At 43.1% G+C, this 20,252-nt stretch overlaps 1 protein-coding gene across 1 annotated transcript in view; it reads left to right on the top strand.

Annotated features, from left to right (window-relative positions):
* The first annotated feature begins 7,176 nt into the window (after positions 1-7,176).
* TGFBI (transforming growth factor beta induced) overlaps positions 7,177-20,252 on the top strand; it is a 35,799-nt gene continuing 22,723 nt past the window's right edge. The window contains exons 1-2 of the mRNA XM_050962242.1: positions 7,177-7,322; positions 12,395-12,493. Of these exons, the coding sequence (XP_050818199.1) occupies positions 7,201-7,322; positions 12,395-12,493 (221 nt within the window). The 5' untranslated portion in view covers positions 7,177-7,200. The remainder of the gene's footprint in view (positions 7,323-12,394; positions 12,494-20,252) is intronic.

Below are 20,252 nucleotides of genomic sequence, written 5' to 3'. Positions count from 1 at the left end.
AGCAACAGGGTTCGCCCAGTGCACTGTTGTATGCAGGTGATGGATGATCATTCTTGGATACCTTCAGCATTCTCAGCACATCTTTGCCCCACTCCTTCCTTATTACCCAGCTGTTTGTCCTGTTCCATTTCCCTCTGCAGAAGGGCTGCTACGAGACATACATTAACCTGCTGTGCATGAAGATAAAAGTCAGGAGGGATGATCTGGAGAAAATCGAAGCCAGCCTTTTCATGGTGGAAGCTGATGATGTCTCCTTGAGGAAGATACATTCAAGCCCTTCCCTGAGCCAAGGACACTTGTCTGTACACAGCAAGGTGGAAAAGAACGTTATTGAGCAGAACACTTAACAGATAATGATAGTGTGGGTGAAACCAATCAGTGAGGCTTAGTACTCCTTGACTAGATTGATGAGCACAATTATACCCAGGAAACCATATGAACAAAACCTGTAGATGTACATAACGTGGTTTCTGATCCAGTGAAAGAAATCAAAGAAGTTTTAGTTTACACTTTGATCATTATTAACCAGTGCCCTGACGTTTCAGTGTCATTGGCTGTCTATCTTCTCTTCACATCTGTTACTCCCTTCAACATTCATTTTACTACTGCTCCTTGCGTGCATGCAATAAAGGCAAATACTCATAGGTGCGAGTCAATGGGACTATTCATGGTAATAAAATTTAAAATGTGCATAAATGTTTGTAATATGAGGTTCTTAGAAATTAAGTTCCAGAAACACTGCAAAGTATCTACCAATTCAAGGTTCTTTCTTCTTCTCAGAAGTGATTTTTCCTCTCTTACTGTGGAGTAAATTGAACAAAACATGCTGGTCCTTAATGCTATCTTATGTGGTAATGCTATACCATACTCCAAACAGTTTCTTGACTTAACATCATTCTGTAATTGAGAATATTTTAATATGTTTCTCAATATGACCATATGGTTTATATAAAACTTTTGGATTACCTCATAAATATAATCATAAACTCTGGATAATAGATTGGAGAATGTACAGCAGGGAACACTCTTGTTCTGGCAAAAATATAGTAGACTGGATGATCTAATAGCTCTTTTTCATCTCTAATTTCAATAATTCCACGTGAAATATATCCAGAAGGAAAGGAAACAGGTGATTGTGAAGATGTCTTGTGACCATTAAGTAATTATGGACCAAATAAAGCCCTCTGGGTTTTGTGGGGCGGTAGAGGGATTATGCGGTTATGGGGTAGAGATGGGGAAACACTTTTATGTGTAGCACTGTCTCCCTAAAAATCCACATGGAAATTCTTATGCTGAGCTGTGGAATCCCATCTCTGAAATTTGACTCTGGAGTCCTAGCCAGGCCACGTAGGGTGAAATCCTGGACCCACTGAATTCAATGGGAGTTTTGCCATGGATTCAGTGGGGCCAGGATTTCACTCACAGTTAGCAGGAGTGCAGAAGCAGTGTTCTCGCTAAAGCCCATTTCTAGTTATTGACACAGCACAGTTTGTGCATCTTTTTGGTAGGAAATGATTATCTTCCTTGCATTTCAGAAGAATTTTCAGCATCTTGTAGTTTAATTAAAGCTAATAAATCTCATTTTTTCAGGCAATAGAACTACATCATAATAAAATAAAAGAAATCAGATTTCAAAGTTTATCCTCCCAGAATAACAGTCTATTATAGTTTGGCTCAGAACATTTGAAAATTTACTCTATTGCTATGTCTGAAAATGGCCTACAGCCAACCACAGCAGATTACCGCATTAACATTGGGCATCTATCAAACATTTAAATCAGTTGCAGTGGGCCAAGAAAAAAACTTTCTTTTATCCATTGTAAAGTCTGAAGACTCCCCTCTCAAAGTGGTGCCATGGAGTTTTCCATTGCTTATGCTGCTAGGCCTAAATGCAAATAAATACAATGATTCAGGGTATAGAGTTGTATATTTTCCTTAGGTTCTTGATAGTCTGTTTATTGAAATGTAGGGGGCAATTGAAAAATAAGAAAGAAAAGAGAACAAATGATCCCTAGAAATGCTTGGTAGGAACTGTTTTCAATCTCTCTCTGTCTTTCCCCCGTAATTCTATATGAGGTAGAGTGGGTAAGAGGCCCTATAGCCTCTGAATAGAGCTTGAGTACCGTTACATTATGACATTGCTAAATAATTTTAATGTATCACCTATCTCAGATGCTGGGAAAAAATAGAAAAAACAGATAAAGGGCCAGATTTTTAAAGCCAGCCCAGCCTCTATACTTGTGCTTGCAAGTTTTTGTCTATTTTTCATGTGTGCGACTTGTTTGTATCGGGGATATCAAAGCAGACACAATAATACCCCAAAGGGAAGCAGAATATTGGATAATAATTACCACTGAGGCTGAATATAGCAATGCATGGCTAGTGGCCTCTCTAGACTAGTGGTTCTCGAAGCCAGTTCGCCACTTGTTCAGGGAAAGTTCCTGGCAGGCCGGGCCGGTTTGTCTACCCTTCCCGCCAGCACATCCTTCAGCCCGCGCCGCTTCCTGCAGTCCTCATTGGCCTGGAGCAGCGAACTGCGGCCAGTGGGAGCCATGACTGGCCGAACCTGCGGATGCGGCAGGTAAACAAGCTGGCCCGGCCAGCCAGGGGCTTTCCTTGAACAAGCAGCGGCCCAAGTTTGAGAATCACTGATCTAGACCAGGAAAATAAGTCATGGTTAAAAACTTATTAATGGCAACATTTTAGCTAACACTTTCTAAGCACTTGTCTGGATATGGCTTAGCATCTTTAAATATGTGTTAGCTTGTTGGTGTCACTAGGCATAAATCTAGGTAGCTTGGGAGGGTGGAAGATCACGAGTGCCGATGAAGCCCTCCTGCTCAGGCCTCAATGAACCAATGTTCCTCCATGTTAAACACTTTGTGTAACCTAGTGTAACCTAATGTACTAATAGCTGCAAAAATGTAGTGTTAGCAGTTAGTTTTCAGTTGTAACAGCCAGTTCTCTGTTATAATACATTGAAGCTAGGCTAAAGCACGCTCAAGGCCATTTTAAGATACTGTATACATGTCTCAGCAGCGGAGAGGGGGGGAGAAAGGGGTAAGACAAAAGATTGAATGAGAAAAGATACTGCAGCTGGATGGGAAAGGAGGGGAGAGTGAGAGATCAGCTAGTCAGCACGAAAAAGTTTTGTAGCAAACAACTGGGATATAAAAGGAAGAAACTGCTTGTTTTAGGTGTGCAGGATTTGAGATTGTTTCTCCCTTGCACCTTATTTGAGCTCAAATAAACTTGGTGGTTTGCTTCTCCACCCTGGTGTGTGCATTGGCGCTAAGCACTCTGGGCAACAAACCGCTGTTGCTTGCCTCTGGCACTTCTGTGTCGGCAACAGTTCTTGGCATCCCTGGGTGGGCTGAGGTGAAAATTAGCCCAGTGCACACCGGTGACTTCACTGGGGACCTCGGCGGAGACGCGGTGTGAGCGACCCCGGAGTGCACAAGGGTGCAACGCGCTCAAATAGTGCAGAAGCAGTTGCAGGCGATGGTGTGGAACCGGTTCCGGGCGATGGTGAGGAACCGGTCCCTTGGATAAGGTAGGAACAGTCCGGTTGTCTGGACTCTCTCTGTTAGGACCTGGGGACGCCCAGTATCTACCTGCAACACGGGGCAGGGACAGAGCAAGGTGGGGAAGGCATGGTGTACCCCCCCAGATGCATTCTAGAAAATTGGAAGGTGTTTGGATCGGATCCGATGACCAAAAGTAGGTTACAAAGGTTTTGTACAGTAGACTGGCCTCAGTACAAATTAAAGGGTCAGGAAAGGTGGCCACCTGAAGGATCAGTAAATTACAGTACAATCCTCCAATTACTCCTGTTTTGTCAGTGAACAGGTAGGTTCTGAAACTGTTTGTATGAAAAGCCTATTTTTCATTCTACTATTACATACGTGTCTGACCAAAACTGTGAATAGCTTTCTTTATTAGTCTGTAACATTTTGTTAACGCCATTAACTATAAATGTATACTTCAAAGACTTCCTAAGAACAGGTTGCATTTTCTATAAATGACATTATTCTGCAGACTTTTCAGAGTTTGTAAAGAAAGCTAATATTGCTACAACATCCATGCTGAACAGATATCTGATCTCAGTATTACTCTATGTAATAATAGTACTTTACACTTACATGGTGCTTTACAGCCATGGATCTGAAAGACATGGGGCATAAATCTAGTCAATTCCCCATTTGCAGCAGGCTGTGTGTATCAGGCGCTTGCAGAAGGAAATTTAGGATTAGCTAGTTTCCTCCTTCAGCAAACTCTGGATACATCGTAGGGAGCTGTCTGGAAAGGGAAATTTACTAGGATTATATGATCCTAATCAGTTTCCTTTTATAGCCTGATCCATGTGTGAAAGCAAGAGTTTGCTGCAGAAGGGCATCTACAATATCTTTAACATATGGAGCCAGGAAAACAGGCGCAAAGAGTGTGTGTGTGTGTGTGTGTGTGTGTGTGTGTGTGTGTGTGTGTGTGTGTGTGTGTGTGTGTGTGTGTGTGTGTGTGTGTGTGTGTGTGTAAAAAGACATAAAAAGGAAAGGAAACACAAAGGAAAAGTGGCGGGGCCCGAGAAGAGGGATATTCATAAGGAAAACGAGAGAGAGAGAGAGAAAGGAGCAGGGAGAGTAAGAGGATAAGACATTAAATATCAAATACTGAAAATAAATATTACTGATGTGACTATTGTGCTTAACTTTCATCAGTGTAATAATATCTGTGATCTAGAATTTTAAAGAGAGGGCCAAATAATGTTCATCTCACTCATGCAAGTGGTCTTATTGATGTCTGTGGCTCACATCCTCAAATATATTTAGGTATTTCAATGGGAGTTAGGCACCTAAATACCTTTGAGGATATGGGTCTCAAAGCCCACTGAAGTCAATGGGGAGTCTTCCCATTGACTTTAAGGAGCTTTGGATCAGGCCTCTTTACACCCGTCAAATGGGTAGGGGAGTAGGTATGTGTATGGTGAGTGTGTTAGAAAGTAGAGTGCCAGCCCTTTTGGTCCACTTCACCCTGCTTGGTGCAATATCACAGTATATGAATTGTCAAACAGTAAAGTGGTTTAAAGCCCAGTCTAGCAAACCCTAGCAAGCCTACAGCCATGAGTTGTCCCATTGATTTGGAACTAACTATTTGCAGGATGAGGCCCACAACACATTGTGATCTTCTGCCACCCACGAGACTTTGTTTTGTTAAGGGAACATGCCCGGGAACTAGAATTTGAACAACTGCTTTGTGTTTCCTGAAATAACAAAATAAATAAGCCTTGACTTGTGGCTGGCATCACCTCTCTCCAGCTCATGCATTTTGACGGCATGAGGACGTACACAGTCCATTCCCTATGTAATGGTGAATATCAGAAATGGTCTCCTGTATCACCATCTCTAAGGGGACCATCTCTAAGCTGAAAAAGATTGATGAAACTAAGAAACAAGTGTGGAGAGGATGAGGAATTGGCAGGGGACAAACTTAGCCCCAAATTCCATTTGCATCCTCGGCCTGTGCTGCTTCCCGCAACTCCGATTGGCCTGGAGTTGCGAACCGCGGCCAGTGGGAGCTGTGATCGGCCAGACCTGAGGATGTGGCAGGTAAACAAACCAGCCCGGCCTGCCAGGAGCTTTCCCTACACATGCGGTATCCCAAGTTTGGGAACCACTGCTCTATGGTTTCATTTGGCTGGTTCGATTTTTGGTTTTAGCTTGTTTGTTTAGTCTGCAAAGGTACTAAGGTGTTTTCTAATTTCCATTGTCACCTGTTGATGGTGATGGGAATTTTCCATGATCTTACAAATGTCCAAAGAATAAAATAAATGAATGACTATTTAATGGCCTTCCACATCAATTTGTTCATTTGTTAGAATGTACTCCACTGAAGTTAAAACAAGCAGAGGCTGAAAAGTCCTCAAAAATTCTTCGGTGCCACTATATGGAATGAGCTCTGTATAAATGAAAGTTGAGGGTAATCTGGGAAAACATAGCACTTGATGTCAGCACTACTCCCAACAAAGATTAAAGTTAAAGGGAGATTAAATACTTTCTGGAAATGAATGTGGCTATATTGACTGTATGTACTTTATAATTACCGGATTACTGGACAATAATTATGGCCAACCATGTATTACTTGTTAATTCTAGGCTGTTGATCCTAATGAAGTGTTTTCCATTCTATTTCTCCAGAAATCGGTTGGAATCGTTTTTCAGAAACTCTCGGGAAGTGGCCACCAACCTCCTGCTCTTCCTACAGCAGCTCACACAAAAATGTCAACAATATTTATCATCTGAACAGTTCAATCCTTCCAGCCTTCAGATTTGTTTACCACAGAAAAAGCTCTCCAAATAATGCCTTTATTGCTGAAAGCTTCTTCTGTTTGGCTTGGTGATATCTCTTGAGATGCATTAAATTCCTCTCTTCTGTTTAAGCAGCTGCCGTTTCTGGCCATTGCTTAGCCGAAAAATGTGTATGAAAACCTTTGTTTGTATGAGTGCAGGTTCATATAGGACTGTTTCTAGAGTATTCATATATGAGTGCATGGAAAGTCGATTGGGAATGTATTTCCATTCAACCTTAACATCTATCTGCTATGGCTAAAAGCAAAGGGTAAAAGGAGTGCAAGACAGAATGATGGTAATTCAAAAATAGTCCCTCCGGGGTGTTTCTGGCAGCTGGGGCTCAGTGGGCAGGGAGGGGTGCTGGCCATTCCTTTGTGCCGAGGGCCCAGGAGTGGACGGGTGGGAGAGGCTGGAGGGCAGCGACAGAAAGGGGGACAAGCTTTGGGAGGGACGGAAGAGTAGCTTGGGGGAACGTGGCTGGAGGAGCCGATCAAGAGGGAAAGGGCAGAGGCTGAAGGGAGGGAGACGGACTAGATCGGCGTTCCCCACTCCGCTGGCTTGGGGGAGCAGGACTCCCTCCTCGCTGGCTGCTGTGTGAACGCTCCCGCTCCGGTTTCAATGGGCTGCCAACGCCGCAGGCTGCTTCCCTGCCCGGGGCTCTCCCAGGGTGGCTCCCCCCACACGCGGTCCCTCTGGCCGCGGCGGGGATGGGGTTGGGAGCTTGGCTCCCCGGCAGCGGGGGCACCGCGAGCCCCGCCCCCAGCCCGGCCCCGCTCGGTCCCGTATTTAACCGCGGCTGGCCGCCCCGCCGGGCTCTCACTTCCCCGCCTGCTCGGTCCCGTCCCCGCGGCGCGCCATGGAGCGCGGAGTGCTGCTGCTGGCGCTGGCCTGGGCTCTGGGGCTCACCCTGTCCGGGGCAGCCAGGAGCCCCTACCAGCAGGTCCTGCACCACAGCCGGCTGCGCGGCCGGCAGCACGGGTAAGGCGGGACCCGGGACCCGGGCCGGGGGACGCGCGTCTGCAGCCCGGGCTGCGGGAGCTCCGCACTGCGCTCCTCTGCCGGCCCCGAGCGGGGGGACTGGGTGGCAGGGGAAGTGGCCGGGGCTGGAGAGTCCCGGGGCGCCAGGCTCCGCCAGAGGTAGACGGGTGGGCTGGAGGCCAGTGCTCATTGATTCCTCCTGTCCCAGGTGCAGTTAGTTGCCTCTGTCCCTGAGACAGGACTAGCCGCAAGACAGCGCGACGCTAAGGGAAACGATCCGCCTTCGACAGTTAAGGGGGCAAGGCTCATTTATCCCCCTGTGTTTGCAAGGACTGGGGTAGATGCTGCTTAGTCTGTTTAATCTTTTGTATTGGTACAATCAGCCTTAGAAATATACAATGAAATCTACCCGAATGCGATGCTGCCTTGTAATCAATCAGGACTCTCGAGTGAGTGTATGCACACCCATACATAACATTTCCCCTGGGTGTGTGTGCGCACAGTTTTTGAAACTTAAGAGTGTGGTAGGATAAACACATCAGCTACAACCTGGAACAATGGCAGAAACGCCAAAAGTCAGCTCATCTCCAGTAGCGTTAATCACTTAAATACTGCAGGATATGCTGTTGTCACCTATAGACAAGTTTAATCTTTCTGTGCCCCCAAAGTAGGAAATAATTTGTTGAAAAATATTGACCATAACATTTTAATGGGAAATCAGAAATTCCAAAGTGTGTAAGCCACCTCTATTTTCCACCTAATATATCTCAGAGGGGGTTCAGTAGCTTTATTAAGGGTTGTAAGGCATCCTGAGCTGCTAAGAGGAACATACAAGTAAAGTTACATGGATGCTGTTATGCTGAACAAATGTTTGCAAAACTAAATAATATGATACTGTATATTTAAATATAAACAGTAGTGAGATTGTGTCACAAAATAACAACAGCAACAGATTGTATGCATGACTTACTTTTCCCTTTGGTGCCTTGGTATTGCATGGGTCATTTTAGACCAGTTTACATTGTTATATTTATGTATCACTCATAAAATAATTTCTGTTTAGAATGGCCCTTCCTGGCTGGGACTTTATTGTCAGTTCTTGTCTATAAAGACTTTGGCACAGTTCTGACGCTAGATTACTCGCTGCTTGGAGCAGGGACAATCTTTTAGATTTGTGCCTGCAGACCACCAAGAATGTTATCCACACTTAACATCATATAAAATCAGGACTACAGGATCTAGACAAAGCATGAGAAAGAGAAGGTGTTTGTAGTGAATTTTACATGGAGGGTTTGCATGGTCTTCTAATTTGTCTTACATTTTATTGATCTGCAGAGTTAAAGTTCTCCATGTCTAATTTTGGTTTAATTTTATTTTTACATATTCTGCAGTAATGTCAGACAGATTTTAAAGGGCTTTTTTCCCCCCAATCAACTGTCGTGTTTCATGCAAACATTTTCAATAGATCTTGAAAGCATTCTTGACAAAAGTAATCCGTTCTTTAGCTGTGTTTCTCCTATGACTCTTCATTCATGGAGACAGAGGAGAATGTTGCCAGTACAATCAATAGAAGTAGAAAGAACAGGAGTACTTGTGGCACCTTAGAGACTAACAAATGTATTTGAGTATAAGCTTTCGTGGGCTACAGCCCACTTCATCGGATGGAACATATAGTGAGGATATATATACACATACAGAGAACATGAAAAGGTGGGAGTTGCACACTTCTGCCACGGCTTTTCTAGCAGCACTGGCATCTCTAGGGGAGAACAAGAAGCCAGTGTTTATGGATGAAGTGAATAACATGCTGCTGTCAGTTACCCTAATGTAAGTGGGGCTAAGGCTAGGGATAGCTCAGTGGTTTGAGCAGTAGTCTATTAAACCCAGAGTTGTGAGTTCAGTCCTTCAGGGAGCTATTTGGGGATCTGGGGCCAAAAAAAATAGTTGGAGATTGGTCTTGCTTTGAGCCGGGGGTTGGACTAGATGACCTCCTGAGGTTCCTTCCAACTCTGATATTCTATGAAATTTATTTAGTTGTTTTTAATTTTTTCCCCTGCATAACTGAAAGCAGAATTGGGCCCACAGTCCTTTTCTGAGGGACAGAGCTTTATAAAAACAGTTCAGTTTTATCAGCATCAAGTAGGAGCAAACTAAGTATTTGGATGCCAACATATGGCTGTGTCAAACATGTAGCAATAGAGAAACAACCAAAGGATTCTTGGGTGTAAAGTGCATTCATGTATCATTAGCAGAGAACTTAAAAGGGCCAGATTCTGTTACCCTTACTCAAGTTGTGTATCACCTTGCTCCAGGAGTAGTTCTATTGAAGCCAATAGTACTCATTGCATAGGGAGATACTCCTCAACAGGAGTAAGGGAGACAGAATCTGGAGCTATACAAATAAGTGACAATTTATGCACATTTAAAAAAAGTGAACGGGAGCAGATCTGTGAGTGGGGCTGCAGTTAAGAATTGCAGAAGGTAAAGTAACACCAACATAGAAATATTTGCTTGGGAAAAGTATTATGTAAAATAGGCAGTGAGTTACTCCATTGAAGGCAGATAGGTAAATCATTGTGATCGAGCTGTATATTATTTTCGGAAGCATCCACTATGTACTAGGCTGTTTCCAAACTTTCAAGGACAGTCCCTACTCCAAGGATATCAGTTAAGGACTGACTGGCAAGCAGCACATGATTGACGAAAGGAAACAATTTATATATGTCAACTTCTTTCACTGTAAATTGTTGCACAGCTGAAGTAAGGGTAGACAGTCTAGAGTACTGACAGATTCATTTAAATCTAAACTGGGCAGAACAGTATAACATACACTGCATCTACTCCAGCGTTCTGGGAATCACTGAAAACACAGAGCAGTATTTTTTTTTCTTTACTGAGGCTTGAGCTGAACCTGCATGGCATTGTACTGATAAATCAAAGCCTGAACGGCAGCAGCATGTAGCTTCAGTGTTTTAGCTTAAAAAAAGGTAATTGGTTAATATGAAAACAGTACAGTACAAAGTATTTCTTCGTCAGCCTCTTAACAAGTAGGAGACCATTCCAAAGGATGCGGAAGACACAATTAAGCAAGTTCTCCAGTAGCCAGACACACAAAGGATGAATCCTGGAGGGATTGTCCAGTCAAATGGACACTGAAATCTAGGAGCTCTTTGGCTGGCATGTATTAGTAACCAGACTTGCTCACTGAAGTGTGAGAGTAGTCAAGAGGCTGAGTCAGAAGGTGCAGGAATGTCTGTGGGTTGTACTTTTGGGGCAGGATCCTTCCCTGGTGTCTGTTGGCGTAGCTCCACTGAAGTCAATGAGGTTAGGCCTGGCTACCCCAACTGAAGAACCGGCAGTCTGATTTATTTTTAGTTGTTTTTAATTTTTTCCCCTGCATGCCACATTTTGCACGTAAAATGCAATGAACACTTTCAAGCAGAAATGCATTGTTTTTAATTGGAAATGGCCGAAATTGTGGAAACCGGGTGTGAGCTCAATACTGTGAGGCACTGAGAGCCCTCACCTTCCATTGACTTCAGTGGGTGGCAAAAGTGCCTGGCACCTAGCAGGGCTGGGCTCTGTCTCTGTAGATGAAAGCTGCAGCGAGATTAACAAAGACTTTCTGAAGAGAAGCCAAATTCCCACTGAGACTGGCAGTGGATTTAGCAAACGTAGTAGAACCTCGCTAATTCATACTAATGTCTGGGAGACCAGCCGTTGGAGAACTGAGCTTTTGTGCAATAGGGACAACATGAAGCACACAGGTGGGTGAGGATGAATCCATACTACACCACAAAATCTCCTGTGTTTATTTGGACAAGGAAGCATTGTTCATAATACCTCAGAACATGTGTGCAAACAGACTGTAGTAGTATATTTTGCCTGAGTAAGTCTAAGTAACAGGAGACGACTGTGATTTGTTTCTCCCCCTGCCCGGCAGGTTTATGGCTCAGTGAATTACAGCTCAGCTGATTTCTGTAAAGTGCAGAGCACCTCTTGGGGGGGAAAGTGCTGGCAGTTGGTGCTCTGCAGGAATAGGCAGTTAGTGACCTGCTGCTGGAATTGTTGGGAACTGATTGAGGCAAGCTACATTCAGAGCTTGACACCCTGCATGGTGCTGAGCTTCCACAGCTCCTGCTAATTTAGCTCTGAGTTGTGGGTGTTCACCATGTCTAGGTATCAGGACCCGGGGCAGAAGTTTGTGCGAGCAACAGCCCATCCCTAACTGTACTGCCAGCATTTACCATCTTTTTGTCCATATCTTGCTACTCCTGAAATCAGCATAGCTTAATGTACAGACCTAGATATGGACCCTATTCATCAGTTAGCAGGGACGCTTTTTGGAATGTGCTCGATCCTGTCAGATGCTGAGCAATTTGGCCCTGAGCCATTGACTTCCATGGGATTAGTCATGTGCTTAAAGTTAAGCACATGCTTAAGTGATTTGCAGGATTGCGGCCGGAGTGCTTGGCCCCTTGCAGGATAACGGATGGCTACTATCAACGTGCTCTTATTAATCCATCATTTAATCTATGAAAAAGTTACTGGGTTGAAACAGTAGCACATGTTAACTATTAGTAATGCAACAATTCTCATTTCATGTACAAAATAGTTCTAGTCTAATCTTTAGCTAAGGATCCTGATATTTGTAATTAAAAAGTTATTTTTTGTTACATTTATTTAAATATCTTCACCCCGTTATCTACTCTATCAAGTCTTTATCCGGAGCTTATTTTCCTTTGTGAGTTGGTGTCCATAGTGGAACCCCTGATGGAACTGTAATTTTAGCTGTATTTTTTTTATTGTTGAGGCGATGGAAAATGTCAAGTTTTTGCATTCAGGGAAGAAAAATCCTGGCTTGATGAAGGGAGAACGCTTTCTCGGTTTAATTTGTAGTAGTCATTATGCATTCTGATCTCTTAGAAAGGTAAATTGCAGCTATAAAATATTCCTTCTTCATAAAAATCGAAGTGCTGCTTTCAGACCTACTGTCAATGGGGTGTCTTAATCTTATAGGTCTGAATGAGGGAGAAACTTACAGTATCTTTTCTGTCTGTCTTTATCTATAGCCCCAATGTGTGTGCTGTACAGAAGCTGCTTGGAACAAACAGGAAATACTACACAAACTGCAAACAGTGGTACCAGAGAAAAGTCTGTGGAAAATCAACGTAAGTACTTGAGAGTATCTAGAAATCTCACTAAAAAGCTTCAGTATGGATACACACATCAGGCTTTTTTTGGCTCAAAACAAAGTGTTTTTATGAAAAAGAAACAGCTGTTATTAAACATGCTGGACATGAGATTACAATGTAAGGCTTCTTGTTGAAATGTGCTTCAGATCAGTTCAATTAAATGCTATTGTCAGCATTTTAATTGATTTTTAAACAGTGCATTTTGGGGGAAGACACTCATACTTATCAGCCATCTTATCATGTGCTAATTGGAATGACTGGTCAGACAGACTCCTGCTAGACTCCCAAGAGTTGAGAAATCATTGCACAGGTAAGGGCCATTTGTGCTGAGGCCTTAAATGGGATTTAAGTAGTGTCATATTCTTGGCAGTGATGTGTTAATTTCACTCTTGGTGAATAAAAACATGAGGAGCCTTCTTACTCCTTATGCATTATACGTTGAGTCTTCAGCATCCACTCCCAAATAAATCTTTGTCTCATGATTGCCCATCTGTAAAATTTTGATGGTGATCCTCAAGCACTTTGGTATGTTAAGGATGGAAAGGGTTGTATATATCCAAAGCCCAATTATTTATTATAAATTGGGGTGTGTTTTTCTGCACTTACAGAGCTCTCAGTGCTGTAATGAAGTATGTACAGGTGTTATCTGGTACCTAACTGTTCATCTCCCAGATCTAGACCACAGAGCTGATGGATATTGGGAACAATATAAAATGTATCTACATATGTAGATTTTTGGGTGAAGAAGGAAAAACAAAGTGAGAGGGTGCAGTCAGATTAAGACAATAGTTTTCCGATGACTCTTTCAGGAAAAGTGAATTGGGCTTTCAGATCAGTTCTGTGCCCAAACCTGCAAATATTTATTTTCAAGTGGCCGTTGCATAAAGTAATCTATGGAACTAGCTTCAGCACTTTCTTTTGAAAGGTGCAGTTGTTACATAATTAATAATGTGTATGCCATGCTTGCTGCTTGACTTGAGATGAAGTCTGTCTGTCTCTTCCAAGAGACACAAGCCTTTGCAAGGTCACGCAAGCCCCCAAAATCATCATTTGGGTCTGAGATAGCTTGAAAACTTCTGAGAGACAGATTCCAGTTGGAGGGTTTTATATGAGCTAGTTCTGTGTTTTCTAGGACCAATGTTAAAGGTATCTATGCAAATTAAAAAAAAAAAGCAGGAGTTGAAATGAAAAGATTAGCAATTTCTATTTGACTGAGCTTGTGTAGAAAATCATTTAATCAAGAGAACTGACATCAAATCACCCAGATGTTTGTGAGAACAGTTGGGAAAGTATTTTACTGCCCAGTCCAGTATGGAACCAAGTCTTTTTTGGGATGTCTTAACCGTCTCAAGTTCAAATGAAATAAGCTCTTTCTTTGCTAAACAGCAAACTGAGAGATCTTTCACAGTGTCTACCTGAATGGACAAACTGGAGTTTAAGTTGGCTTCTAAAGAAAACAGTAGATTGCCTCAACTGGATGTACTGAGCCTCAGTTTGGTTCCCTGTGTTAATTGTATAGTTAAGAGGTAGGAAAAGCAGAAATCGCCACTTAGCACAGTTTCTGGACTTTCAGCGTATTTCCAGTTGATTCATCTAAAGGAGTGGATTCCTTAGTCTTTACATGGAGGTGCTGTAACTCATTAAAACTGGAGAAAGACTATATTGGTCCATAGGAGGCTAAGAGCCCATCCCCCAGCTTGCTCACTCCTCCACTGACCCATCTTATCTCCTCCCTTCTTCCCACTCTCGCTGTGGATGCTGGATGAATGGAGACTGTTCCACCAGCTTTGCAGAAGTGGCTGAGACCCCTTGATGCGTGGGCTGGAGGGCAAGTCTGATCTGGCCCATAATTAGGAGATATAGAATTATAAATTTAAAAGGAAATACTTATTTTGATTTCCCTTCCCCTTTTTTCCACATAGTAGATGTGACCTCCACAGGGAAGTGTCTCCAGCAAACATCTCTGATTAAAGCTGCAGTACTAGAGCCAGCTGGGAGTGTATCAGGTATCAGTGCCTCATGCTGCAGGCAAATTGCATTAGGTGCTTGGATTTTTACCAAACATTGAAATAAGATCCCTGTACTCATCTTGCCAAGCATGTACTTACGAGAGATGTCAGTGGAAGACCATGTTTCCCAGAGAAAGCAGAGTCAAGATCCTCCATGTGGATCGGAGAGGAGATTGTCGTCAGAATGAGAGAGGTAGACAAGTTGTTATAGCCCTGAAGCAATAGTAACTTCCACTCGCAGTAGGATCAGCAGGTTTACTTGCTGAGGTCCTGTGTAATGCAATAAAAGGACCTGATTCTGCCACTCTTGCTTGCATTCAGTAATACCTGAATTCATGAGCTGTTCCACTGATTTCAGTGAGCCTATTTGAAGAGTTACGCCTGGCTCTCTTGCAGAGCGGCAAAATCCATCTTCAAAGGATTACCCTGACAGTCCATTCATTGCAACACACACACAGACACACACACACACACACACACACCATCTTTGCGAATGCTACAACAACTAGACAGGAAAAATGCTGTGCGTATTTTAAGGCCATATTAAATGGCTCTTATTAACTTAAATGCTGAGTAATATTAGTTTCTTTGATTTCTATGTAACTTGTTTGTGATCTTGGGCATTAGGAGACAAGTGGCTCGTTTTTCTAGCTAAGCTTCATTTTTTACATTTACAGCCTGTATGTATTTTTGAAGCTGCAATTCCCAGTGAGTGGACTTAGCATGTACACATGATCTGGTGGAGTAGTTACATCCCTAAACGATCTACATTATTCCTGCACATCATTGCAGGCACAAAGGGGGAATCCAGGCTTTAAAAAAATCTGGCCTAAAAACTCTTTTTGATATATGTATGTTGCCCCTCCTTCATTTTAGAAATCACATTATTTTACCTTGATGGTTTAAAACACAGCAGTAGTACTATGTTAGGGTCCACTCATGCAAATGCTACTGTGGGTTGTCTCATAGATATCAACAGACTACTTATGGTAGTAAGCACCTGCCTGGTAGTAAATTTTTGCAGGCTTTCGTCCTTAATTCATATCGTTTTGGACCATTGCTGTAGAATACTTGAGCATATATGCAATACACTGTATCTGATGAATAATGGACATTTCAACAGATGTATCAAATGTGACTCCAACCATCTTGTCTGCTTCTTTGGCGTTCTACTCTTTGCTAAAAAAATTGAGTTGTGGTGTTTGGAAGAAATGAGATGATGTGGGATAAGACACTGGGCGAGATGTCTGATATTACTTTGACTTAATGAGCAAGGTCTTTGTGTTGACAATTAAGCAATTTTCCGCTTTTAGTTATGTAGTTAATCCAAAGGCAAAGGGGTATTTTATTTATCTATCTATTTACATTTTCCTAAATCCAATGGCAGCGCTATTAGAGCCTTATGCTTTTTGAATCATGGACATAATTAAACTCCATAGTTTTCTGTTAAGAACAAAGAGAGAGCTCCTAGATAACTTCGCTTTTTTAAATCCTTCAAAAATCATTGATCATATGAAGCTGCCCCTTAATGCTTTCCCTTGTTCCCATGCTGATTTAACATTCTTCTTTGGGCTGACATGATTTCTCCAGCTCAGGAAAAGAACAAGTCTCTGGTTCTGGTTCTCGTTATGAAACGAAACATACGAGTTTAATTACAGAAAATTATTATAAATGGATCTTTATTTGGTGGTGTATGCTTGAGCTTATTTTTATTACCTTGAAAAATGCACTTAAATTTTCATTTTGGCCCCGAAGAACACAACAGCGTGAAACAATGACTAATAAAAATGAGGAAGCTCCGTGTAAGTTTTACTGCATATTGAATTTTACAGCGAACCCTTTGGAAACTAACATCTGATTTAATAACTGTAAAGATTTTACTTGAAACTACTTGACTGGGAGGGCAGGAAATTGCGGTCAGAAGGCATTACAGAACGTATGACAAACGCTCTTTGTAGGAGGGCATTCTAACGGGGTTGCTTATTTAATCTGCATAGCTGGCACCAGCCTTGCAGAGATGTAATGATCTGTAACCAACGATCAGGCATCATAAAGCTGTACTGTATTTGGCAAATTCAAGTGCTGTCAAGTCGCATACCACTGGCTTGTTCTGTAAGTTGTGAAGTGTATTTCATGATTTTTGTTGTAAACTATGCACCATGTAGCTGTATAAGAACAAAACTGAACTGAAGGCTTACAATGACTATAAACACTCATACAGGCTCATATGGGACTATGTACAGAGGGCAGAATTTGGTCCTGTATTTGGAACCTTCCATTTGCTAGAAATATCGCTAAAACCCCTTGTGTCACACTTAACTTTCTGCAGTTTCATCTGCCTTGACATGAACAGTACAGCTACTAACAACTGCTGCATTGGGACTTTTTTCACTCTTAGCCAATGTCTCTCCTTTTGTTGTGTACTGTGATATACTGCAGTCTTCTTCCTTGCCAGCCTGACATACCATAGTTTCATTCCCAGTGGCATCATGCCAGTGTGACCTTTTACTCCATGATAGACCTCTTGCAGGGTTAGGAGCGCTGCAGATCCCGTCCAGTGTATGACACTGAATGGGTTAAAACCCTATCCCTGACTAGGAGTAGTTTCATCAAGTATTTGCTCCATCTGGGTCACAACTGACTGTGGGAGAACATGGCTGACTTAAGTGAGTTAGCAGGTCCTAGCTGGGAGATTGCCCAGGCGTTTGAAAATGCTTCTGAGCGGAGGTGGAAGCAAATGACCTCACTGTGTTGTGCGTAGGCAGAGCATGATTTTTTTGTGAACAGCCCAGAAGGGTGTAAGGTTTTTCCAGGTCCAGCCACAAAGAGCAAAGATCACTGGGTCTAATTCATCCCTGGGGTAACTCCACTGAGGTCAGTAGTGTTACTCCAGGGCTGGATTGAGTTCTGTACTGCCTTTTAAAATGTGCTTATGTGGCAAGCTCCAAGCAGAGGCACAAAAATTTAGACTGAAGATCTCATTAACAAGCGGACTCCCTCCCCTGAACAGCTCCACACCCTCCCTGCCAGCTCCACTCCTCACCCCAAAGGCAAAAGCTGGAGGAGGCAGACGAGTCTTATTCCATGCCCTGAAGCACAGACTCTGGCTCTGATGGACAGAGAACCAATTTCACAGCCAGAGTCTTCCTCCTAATAATACCTTCCCTGCTTGTGTAACCCCCACACCTCCTGGGTGTGATGTTCTGTCCCACCTAGTGGCACCGAGACCACTTAAGGTATGTCCACTTTACCTGCTGGATCAGCAGGTAGCAATCAATCTATTGGGGATCGATTTATTGCATCTCATCTGGATGCGATAAATTGATTTCCGCCGCACTCCCCTTGACTCCGGAACTCCACCAGAGTGAGAGGCGGAAGCGGAGTCGACGGGGGAGCCGCTGCTGTCGACCCTGCACCATGAGGACGAGAGGAAAGTTGAAATAAGATACGTTGACTTTAGCTATGCTATTCTTGTAGCTGAAGTTGCGTATCTCACATCGACACTCCCTTGCCCCAGTGTAGAGCAGCCCTTAGAGATTAGTGAGTCTGCTCTGCAGCCTTAGCCTAAGAGGCAGTTGGCTCTTAGCTCATGCAGTAGAGGCTCATGCACTTAGCTTCAGAGGTCCCTGGTTCGATCCCACCTGCTGACAAGCTGGGTCTGTGGGTGTTACACTTGCAGCACCCAGCTGTTTAAAGCCAGGGCCCATTAGTTGGTCTCAACTGCTGCAATGATGATCTACCCCAGTTGAACAACTCATGTGGTCTAGAGGCAGTTGCTCAGACTTGCCAGTATTTCAGCCATTTAGGGCTTTTATGGATGAAAATCAACATGTTGGATTGTCCCCAGAAACTAACAGGAAGTTAGGGGAGGCTCTGGAGAAGAAGTGCTACATCCTACGGCTTTGAACAGCCCACCTTCTGTACTGACTGAAGCATTTAAGAAGGTATTGCAGGAATCCAGTTTAGAGGTCATCGTGGCATAGCTACCACAGATATGAACACCATATAAAGACCTAGATAGACCGATATGGCTACAGCAAATCCTGTGTTGGAAAGGAGGAATATACAGCATTTTTTTTTCTTTTCCAGTTGATATGGAGCTGGCCACTCTGCAACAGAAGGTCAAAACTCTGTCCCTGGTGGTTGGACATCGATATCATGCTCTAGTCTGTCACCAGTTCCATTGGCCAGTGAAAGTATTTGGTGTCCTCTTATTGGCTGCTGATGTCCCAACCCTGCCTCCCCAGGAATGTTGTAACGGCAGCAGTTTTAAAGTTCAATATTTTACACAGCTGTAACTTTTGCATGGTACCTTACAGAAATGAAAAAAGGATGACACTTGCCAGGAAAAGCTGACCCTTCACATAGGCCAGACACAAGAGAGGATGGCTGCAGGCGACAGAAAGGGAGGAGAGAGAGAAAGACATGGGAATCACGTTAAGATGCATCTTTTTTTTTTTTTAACGGAAAATGAGGTAGTGCAGAAAAGGAGTCGGGAGATAGACAGCCAGGTGGGAGGACAATGGACATTTGTGGTGCACAGGGTGGCTGGTCCAGGCACATAGGTGTGGTAAGTGACACCTTCCTGTGACTGCAAGGAGGAGAGATTCACTCAGGGCAAAGGCAGGTAGTGATGCTATAGGAGCTGGCACCAAAGCCATTACCACATTCCAGTTAGCATCTCCCTCTGAGGGGCACAGTGGTCCTCCCCTTTGTGAGAAAGAGGCTCCAGCCTTTACCTGCTGGTATAACTTCACCATCCTCAGCAGTCTTTCCATCGCTGGGGGCAGCCTCCAGTGATGTTACCCTGGAATGAGTTTAGACCACATTCTGTGATGTGTATCAGCAGCTTCCTGCTCTGTTAGTCATAGCTCATTAATCTCCAGTCAATCTGTAAATGCACCTTTTAACGACTACATCAGAGCTCAAGAATTAGTTATGCTGAGCTTTGGAATGATTTCTGTTTAATCAGCTCCCTGCCTTTGATTATGGTTCTGAACTGAAGAACTGTCTAGACTTGAATTAGTGTCTTTGGTGGAAAAAGGGAAATTAGAGTTACAGGGGTGGGAAAGGGGCGAGGCAAAAGCGTGTGTTACTAATGAACATGGAAAGTAGGAGAGCTGAGAAAAGTGGACCAACAGGGTATTAAGATCCCAAGTCCTCAAAGGAAGGGATTGCTTTAGGCAAATTCTTTCCCACATGGCATATATAACGTCTAGACAATCAGTCTGAATTTGCTTTGTAATTTTGTTAGGAAACCATGACACAGTTATTTGCTGCTGTCACAGAAGTGCAGGTATTTGTTTCACTTACTGACTCCTAATTACCCAGAGGAATTCTGTTTAAATTCAAGGCATTTTCACAGTTTTTGTTTGTGTGTGTGTTTTTTTAACAGTGTTCAAATGATGGCAAATATCTGAGGGCTTTGGGTTTTGCTTTCTTTTTTTTAACCCAGCTCCCTGAAAGTCAGCTCTCAGGGGTGGGATGTTAGACCTGCCTCCAATCCAATTATACACTAAAATTCTGCAGAGAGGGAAAAGGTACCTTGTAAGAAGAGTATCTGTTCTTCTTCACTATGGTGACACAAGATCAAATTGTTTTGTCCCCTTCTAACAGCTGTAAAGGTGACCAGTAAAACAAACCTCAGAGAAAAATAAAGTGTTTTGATTTTTCCCCCTGTTAATGTAGACACGTATTTTCATAAGGAGGACAGATCTGAAAACAAC

The sequence above is a fragment of the Gopherus flavomarginatus genome, chromosome 7 (assembly GCF_025201925.1).
Source record: "Gopherus flavomarginatus isolate rGopFla2 chromosome 7, rGopFla2.mat.asm, whole genome shotgun sequence".
NCBI lineage: Eukaryota > Metazoa > Chordata > Testudines > Testudinidae > Gopherus > Gopherus flavomarginatus.
The sequence above is the reverse complement of the archived record's forward strand: the minus strand, read 5'-3'. Positions and strand labels throughout refer to the sequence as shown.